At 36.1% G+C, this 8,363-nt stretch overlaps 1 protein-coding gene across 1 annotated transcript; it reads left to right on the top strand.

Annotated features, from left to right (window-relative positions):
* Positions 1–1,848: 1,848 nt before the first annotated feature.
* Positions 1,849–8,194, top strand: LOC110029261 (sugar transport protein 7). Its single transcript, XM_020731476.1, has 4 exons — positions 1,849–2,109; positions 6,342–6,661; positions 6,885–7,511; positions 7,598–8,194. The coding sequence occupies exons 1-4, from the start codon at positions 1,959–1,961 to the stop codon at positions 8,012–8,014; spliced, it is 1,515 nt and encodes a 504-aa protein (XP_020587135.1). The 5' UTR covers positions 1,849–1,958; the 3' UTR covers positions 8,015–8,194.
* The last annotated feature ends 169 nt before the right edge of the window (positions 8,195–8,363 follow it).

Below are 8,363 nucleotides of genomic sequence, written 5' to 3'. Positions count from 1 at the left end.
ACATAATACTTTTAGTTGGTTATAAATCTTCGTAGTCTTGTAGTCAACTGAATTTTTAAAAAAGATAACTCATCAAATATATATATATATATAATTTATTAGTAGTATTTCGAGCCAAAACGAGCCGAACACGAACAAACAAAAATTTTTTGTGTTGTTCGTTTTAACTTATCGAACAAAATTAATGAGCCGAACACGAACTTCTTAATGAGCCGAACACAAGCTGTTCGCGAACAACGAGCCGTTTTGACAGCCATATTTACATCTACATGAAAATTCGTATTTGACTTTTTGAAGGTAAAAATAGAAATATTTTTATGAGATATTAAAGATTTGGGTAGTGTAAGTGTACGAAGTAATGTTTAAGGGTTAGATATGTAAATACATAAGAATTGTGGAGTGTGCATGTAAATGTTCATATTTTTATTAAGTCGGCCATAATCCCAATTGAGTCAGCTAATTTTGATCTGTTGGAAGACGTTTAAGAAAAAGAAGAGTAAAGGATTTTGTCTATTTTGGGAAGGATTTGAAAAATTCATCTTAGGCAATTATATTTTATTTGAGCCTAATGTGATTATTTCATATGGTAAGCATTATTTATGTAAGTGCTTTTATAAATATATTTTAGATTAGGAAGAAATAATTGTTAATCCATTTTAGGCTCTGCTTAATGATATCAAGATGTATGATTGAATAATATAGAACATCATTTGGGTGTTCTGATTTATGATCAGAATTATTAATATGTTTTGTTAAAGTGGTCTATAAATGAGTATACTTCGATACTTTGCGGGAAATCGAAAGAAGGCCCCAAAAATGATAATAGAGATGCAAATTCAAAACTCTTTGTGGCAGCTCCTGTCAGCTATTGCCAACTGACTCCGACACTCGATGATATTACTAGGGCTAGAAATACTATTATAGTCAAGACTGATGCCCGTTGTTAGCAAAAACAATGATCTCATTACGAAATAGTTGATCAAATCATCACCAGTAACTCTGACACCTCCAAAAACTCTCCAATTAGCCAACTCATTGTAATAGTCAAGACCGATGCATAATGTTATCATTAGCAGTAAAATCATTGCGAAAAAAACTATTAGTCATGTGATCATTAGCAACTCTGACACCCATTATCCAAAAACTAATGTTGCCACCCGATGTTATTTGGAAATAGTACTGAAACTAGCACCCATCATCATAGTCAAGGGCAATGTTCGTTGCCCCCATCAACGGTGATGTCATTACGTAAATGTTGGTCAATCACTGATAACTCTGACACCCATCATCCAAAAACTTCCCAATTCTCCTACTAACTTCATGACCTAATGTTATTACCGAGACTAGCACACACTATTATCGCCAATATCAACCCGCTATCACCAACAACAGTGATATCATTACGAAAATGTTCATCATGCCATCACCATTAACTCTAACACACAGTATCCAAAAACTAAAAATCCCAAATTCACCAACTAACTTCAACACTCGATGCTATTACTAAGACAACCGTCCATTATTATACTGAAAATCAACGTCTGTTATCATCAACAATAACGATATAATTACAAAAAACATGATCATGCCATCACGAGCAACTCAAACACCCATCATCCAAAAACCCCTCCAATTCTCAAAAGCAAAATTAGGCTAATTTCAACAAATTTCTCTAAAAATATTACAATATGATTTTAATAATTTTATCTCTCAATAAATTTCTTATATGCTTTAATAGTCTTCCCCCATCTCAAGCATTTTCTCATCTAGGTATTTCGGTGGGCCATACCCCCTCGCATCTTCAATTCCTTATCCTCCGCCCTATAAATAAATCAAACAGAGCAAGCTACCAAACTTCAGAGCAAGAAACACAGCAGCTCATCTCCGGCGATCCATAGCCCGATAACGAAAACGAAGACTGAATCAGCACAATCGCCGGCGAGCGGCGGCAATCGGCGATGGCCGGAGGAGGAATTGCACCGGCGCCGGCCGGAGTTGCGACGGAGAGAGCGCAGCAGTATAAGGGAAGGGTTACGCCCTATGTGGTCATGACATGCATCATCGCCGCCGTTGGTGGATCCATCTTCGGCTACGATATCGGCATCTCCGGTATGTCTTATTAGGGTTTCAATTTTCTTTTCCATCGTGACGGTCATCGAATTCGGCGACGGGGAACTCTTTTTCACTGTCTTCTCTGAAATCGATAAATCCCCCTTTTGCTCTCTTTTCCTCGTTTCATAATTCTCCATTTTATTAGAGGCGATTACATACAGGCCACTCAAAATATTGATATTTACAAATCAATCCATTTCTCAATTCTCACTCGAAGGTCAAGATAAAATCCCACGCGTGAATGAATCAGTTTGTTAGTTCAAAAAAAAAATCACTGGAAGGACAGATTTGTAAATAGCAATATTCTTTAGCTTTGCGTGTAATTATCCTTTTATTGGGGCGATTACATTTATATTTGACATAAAAAAAAAAAAACTTATAATTTATTGTAATTTTACCTAAATTAAATCAAACGATTTGCATTGACATTTAGAAAATAATAAAATTATAAACCAATTGCATAAATACCCCCAACAAATTACTATTTACAAATCACCAGCTTCTTTCATCTATTTTTCAAATTTTCAATCAAATATCAAAAAATCGTAGTAAAACCCTCCCATTCTTTATTTTTTATTTTTATCAGTTTCTCAGTAATTGGTTTATCAGTTAAAAAAAAAAAATCACCTTGGTGGTTTTTTTGTAAATATAATTGTTTTGGATGGTCTCTATCCAATTATCCCATTTATTAAGTAGAAAGATTGGCTTGTGGGACTAAAAAGTCCTCTCTCTTTCTCTCTATCTCCATTGGCATGTGGGCAGTTGAACTTGTCTCACACTTAAAATATTGTTGGTGGGTTTTTCCACATTGAATTGTCTGCGGAGCATATTAAATTATAGGGGTAATTACATACAGATCTTCACCGGGTAATTATAGTTAGTAATTAGGGAGAAAACTTTAGGCTTTTTTAGGATTTTCTCTTCAATTTTTTTAGGTATAATTGACCCATTGAGTAAATTTACTTACATATCACATATTTTTTTTATATTTTTTCATATTAGCATGGAAACTCTTATATTTATGTATATAGCATGTTTGTGTCATAAAATTATGCATGAAAAAAATGTATTTCACTTAGTATGAATTTAGTATGAATGCTTAGATTTTAGATATATAAATAAATAAAAATTGTGTCCTCACTCAAAAATAAATTTTTTTAAAAAATAAAAAATTAATTAATTAAAACGCATTAATGGGCAGTAAAATAAATAAAACTTAAAAATATTAGCACAAATATATCCTAAATCCATCAATTGGAAGAAATCACCCTTCTTAAATTGAAAGGTTAAAATGGTAATTAAACTAATTGTGCAAAATTTGCGATGTGTATATAAATCTTAAGAAAAAAAGCGTGAAGAGGGAAAGGAGGCCACTTGTCTCGCTCAGAAGGATTCAATCAACTATTTAATTGAGATAATTTCTTTTACATTTTTTATTTTTTTGGATTTTTTAGAGGGAACAAAAATGAGATTCATATTAATATTAATGTTTTGGACCTAAGCTAAACGGATTTATCAAGAAAATATTTACATGTGTCATTTACATTTATATATATATTTTTTTATTTGACATTAGCTAACATTAGAAATATAAAATTATTGTGACATGTTTGTTGCCTCCTAAAATCCAAAACTAAAAATTCCATTAATCATAACATGTTTGTGAATCAGATGTTTAAAAATATTTACATCTAATTTCTCGGTAAATGTTTTTTTCTTTATAATATAAAAATGATCCCAAAACAGGTTAATCTAAATTTTGATCAATCTAAATTTTGATCTTCCTTGCAACATCAATTTGATTTATTACAATTTTCCTATCTTTCTTTTTTTTTTCCTTCCGAAACCAATCGTAAATTTAGCAATTTTAAAATCAAGATGATGTGCTTAATGAGGTGAATCCAACAATTTCGTATTAATGTAATCTTGAGCATGACTAAATCATATCAAATAGGTTTGTCTTGTTTGGCATCCAACTTGAGTGAATTATTGTGAAAACCTCTAATGAAATCAAACTCTTAAACATCGAAGCACATTTTACTGTGATTATGAAATTTCAATAGAACCTCGAAAGTTAAGCGTCCTCATGATGGAGCACTTCTAGGATGGGTGGCCTTCTAGGAAGTTACACCAGCATGGGAAAATCACGAGGCCACTAAGCCTCAGGGGATTGTACATTCATGGCTAAGATATCAGGTTGTCACAAATGGTATCAGAGCATTACACCAAGTGGACGAGAGGAACTAAGTGTCATATATAACAAAGTATTATGTCATTGGAGTCACCTCTTCAACCATGGATAAGACAAAATGCTACATGGTGGGAGCCATATCTTGAATATGTAGAAGTTACTTCTAGAATCCTATTTGCAAGGTGGATGATTATGGGGTGAAAAAACTAATGAGGACATCAATTACTTAAATGGGGGTAGATTGTGAAAACCCCTTTAAGCAGAATGAAGTCTGACTCTTATACATCGATTCATTTTTTGGTGTAACGATGAAATTTCAATAGGAATTCTAAAGTTATGCCTGTTCATAATGGATCACTCATAGAGCAAAACTGTTAGGAAAAGTTACATCAACAGAGCAAAATTGTGAGACCATATGATAAAAATGAACAATATATTGATGGATGAGAATTCGAGTTATCACAATACCACTCGGACCATCACTAACTCAGCTGCCGCTGCGGGCGCTTGTGTTTTTGTTCTCTTTCTATGGATCGCGGGAGATGAGATGCTGTTTCATGCTTTGAAGTTTGGCACTTCCTTTCTTTGATTTATTTATAGGGCAAAGGACAAGGTATTTGGACCGGCGTTGAAGATGGGAGGCATGGCCCACCCAAATACCAATACGAGAATAATTAGAAAGTAATTGAGTATCTCAATTAGAAATGATTTGATATTCGAAATTATTAGATAAAGCTTAATCAGATAATACACATAATTCATCAAAATACAAATGTAAGGAGAATTACAAGCCGCACGAACTTTAAAGAAGAATTACATGATTACCACCTAAATTCCAATGTGTTTACACATCTAGCATCTGAATTTTAATTGTCATATATGTATGCCATCTTATTTATTCATGAAAATATATATTTCACTTTAAAAAGTAAGACGGTGGTATTTTTTATGTTATGAGAAAGATTTGAATGGTGTAAATATATTTTAAAAATAATAATAAAAGCTAGATGTTAGTTATGTAAATAAGCAAAACTGGATGGTATATATGTAAATGCCCCGGAATTTAATAAGTTAATATTGCAGTCTAAGAAAAAACTGGTCACGCCTATGTCGGCATGACGCAATGCCAATTCTTTCACATCACGCAAACCCATAAAAAATGCTAAAAATAGATTAATTGATGGGGCTACTGGATACGAGAGTGGAAGATTTATTTGGTTCTATTTCGGGCCCAGTTTGGGCCTTCGTGCGTACAAGTCCGATTTGAACGACCTTAATAGTTGTTCATGCTGGGCTTATTCAATTCAAACATATCTAAAAAAAATTAAATGGACTATGCTAAAAATATTAGAATAAAGAAAATTTATTTTACCGAACACAATTTGGATGACACATATCTACAATGCTAAGCTTCCTTGCTAAAAAAAATTTATTTTCTTCCTATTTTTATATGATTTTTTTTAAAATAAATCTATCGAACTTCTAATGTGGGACTAAAGAACACCCCCCTTGCTTTATATTTTTATTTACATAAGTAACAATTCACATAACTACCATCCAAATTTAATATATTTTTTTTCCATTTACAAGCATATCACCCAAACTCTGTTTTATTATATATCTAACATCTGAACTTACATTTCTTATATAATTACCACATAAATATAATTTAAAATTAATAAAATTTTCTCAGGAATTAATAGTTTTATTTTAAGCAGTGTTCTATATAAAACACTCTATTAATTCTATTAATAACGGTGGTGGTTATTTCTTATTTAATTTTGATATGTTTTGAATATTTATAAATGTTAAATGCTATTTTTACATATTAGATATAACATATTGACCATCAAAATTTAAAATTTTACGTTTTAAACATCCAAAAGAAATAAAGTGCAAGTGGCGGAAAGGTTGAAATGTTAGGTGTTTGGTATGTAAAAGCCGGGGTGAAACATGGAAATTTCAATATATTTCATGTACTGTTTTTAATTAATTTCAACACTATAGCATCAGTGATGAAAAATTAAGGGTTTAACAGGAGGGGTGACATCTATGGATCCATTTCTAGAGAAATTCTTCCCTGTGGTGTACAGGAAGAAGAACTACCAATCTAAGAACAATTACTGCAAGTATGACAACCAGGGCCTCTCCGCCTTCACCTCCTCCCTCTACCTCGCCGGACTCATCGCCTCCCTCCTCGCCTCCCCCGTCACTCGCCGCCGTGGCCGCCGGTGCAGCATCCTCTGCGGCGGTCTCTTCTTCATTGCCGGCGCCGCCCTCAATGCCTCCGCTCAGAACCTGGCCATGCTCCTCCTCGGCCGCATCCTCCTTGGATTCGGGATCGGGTTCGGCAACCAAGTAAGTCATTCTACACCCATTGATCACTCTACTTGGACTTGAATCTCATAAAAATTTTAATTTTATAGCGTAAATTTTATTTTTGAGGAATTTAGAGACATGCCAGACCATTATTTATGTATTGACATATCCAAAGTCTAAATATTCAAATTTGTATAAGAAAAAAATATTAAATTTATTTTACTAATTTGATATATATAAATACACATGACAAAATGAGCAGGCCGTCCCACTGTACCTATCCGAAATGGCCCCCGCCCATCTCCGCGGAGCCCTAAACATGCTCTTCCAACTCGCCACCACCTCCGGCATCTTCTCCGCCAACATGATAAACTACGGCACCGGAAAGCTCCACCCATGGGGGTGGCGCCTCTCCCTCGGCCTCGCCGCCTTCCCCGCCCTCCTCATGACCGCCGCCGGTCTCCTCCTCCCCGAAACCCCCAATTCCCTCATCGAACGCGGCCAAACCGACCGCGGCCGCGCCGTCCTCCAACGCATCCGCGGCACCCAAGGAGTCGACGCCGAGTTCCAGGACATCGTCGAGGCCAGCGAGCTCGCTAACTCGATCCGAAACCCCTTCAGGAACATAATGGAGAAGAAGAACAGGCCGCAGTTGGTAATGGCGGTCGCAATGCCGGCGTTTCAGATACTCACGGGGATTAATTCGGTGCTGTTCTATGCTCCGGTTTTGTTTCAGAGCATGGGGTTTGGGGGTAACGCGTCCCTGTACTCGTCGGTGCTGACCGGAGCGGTGCTCATGATGTCGACGGTGGTTTCGATACTCACGGTGGATCGGTTGGGCCGCCGGCCGCTTCTCATCGCCGGCGGGATTCAGATGATTGTTTGTCAGGTATGTGATTAACTGATTATATTATGTATGGGATTAACTGATGATTGTTTGTCGGGTATGTGATTAACTTAAAGATTTTTCCACAGATAATAGTGGCACTGATCTTGGGCCTAAAATTCGGCGACGACAAGCAGCTGTCAAAATCCTTCTCCATCACCGTCGTGGCGGTCATCTGCCTCTTCGTGGCGGCCTTCGGTTGGTCATGGGGGCCGCTGGGCTGGACGGTGCCCAGCGAGATCTTCCCTCTCGAAACCAGATCGGCCGGTCAGAGCATCACCGTGGCCGTCAATCTCTTCTTCACCTTCGCCATCGCTCAATCTTTCCTCACTCTCCTCTGCTCCTTCAAGTTCGGCATCTTCCTCTTCTTCGCCGGATGGATCACCCTCATGACCACCTTCGTCTTCTTCTTCCTCCCGGAGACGAAGGGGGTTCCGATCGAGGAGATGGTGCTCATCTGGAGAAAGCACTGGTTCTGGCAGAATTTACTCCCCCCGTCTGTTTGATGAAATGCCGAGCCAAAAGAGGGCGACATTGGCTGGCCGGAGTAATGGTATTTTGCTTATTATAAATGTATTTAAAAAAAAATTATTTAGATTAAGTTGTAAAAATCGGCATATGTTCATGTTACATGTTTCCTTTTGTATCTTGTCTGTAGGTGCGAGAGAAATCTATATATGGTTGTTGGAATGTTTTAAGTTGAATCTCTAACGTTATTATTTAATTTATTTGAATGAGAATACCAAAAATGTGTGAGAGAGAGTGTTGGATATGTAAATAGCCACCACTTATTTTGTAAATTCATCTAAATTGAAAAAATATATATGCGAAACTTCATCTATAATTTTGAAAATT

This window comes from Phalaenopsis equestris, unplaced genomic scaffold (assembly GCF_001263595.1).
Source record: "Phalaenopsis equestris unplaced genomic scaffold, ASM126359v1 Scaffold000552, whole genome shotgun sequence".
Classification (NCBI taxonomy): Eukaryota; Viridiplantae; Streptophyta; class Magnoliopsida; order Asparagales; family Orchidaceae; genus Phalaenopsis; species Phalaenopsis equestris.
Note: the sequence above shows the minus strand (reverse complement) of the source record. Positions and strands in the feature narration are given on the sequence as shown.

Excerpts from the sequence above, each read along its gene's own strand:
- LOC110029261 (XM_020731476.1), top strand. The coding sequence starts at position 1,959 with ATGGCCGGAGGAGGAATTGCACCGGCGCCGGCCGGAGTTGCGACGGAG. Across the intron at positions 2,110-6,341 it reads CTACGATATCGGCATCTCCG|GAGGGGTGACATCTATGGAT; the intron begins GTATGTCTTATT and ends AGGGTTTAACAG. Across the intron at positions 7,512-7,597 it reads TTCAGATGATTGTTTGTCAG|ATAATAGTGGCACTGATCTT; the intron begins GTATGTGATTAA and ends ATTTTTCCACAG.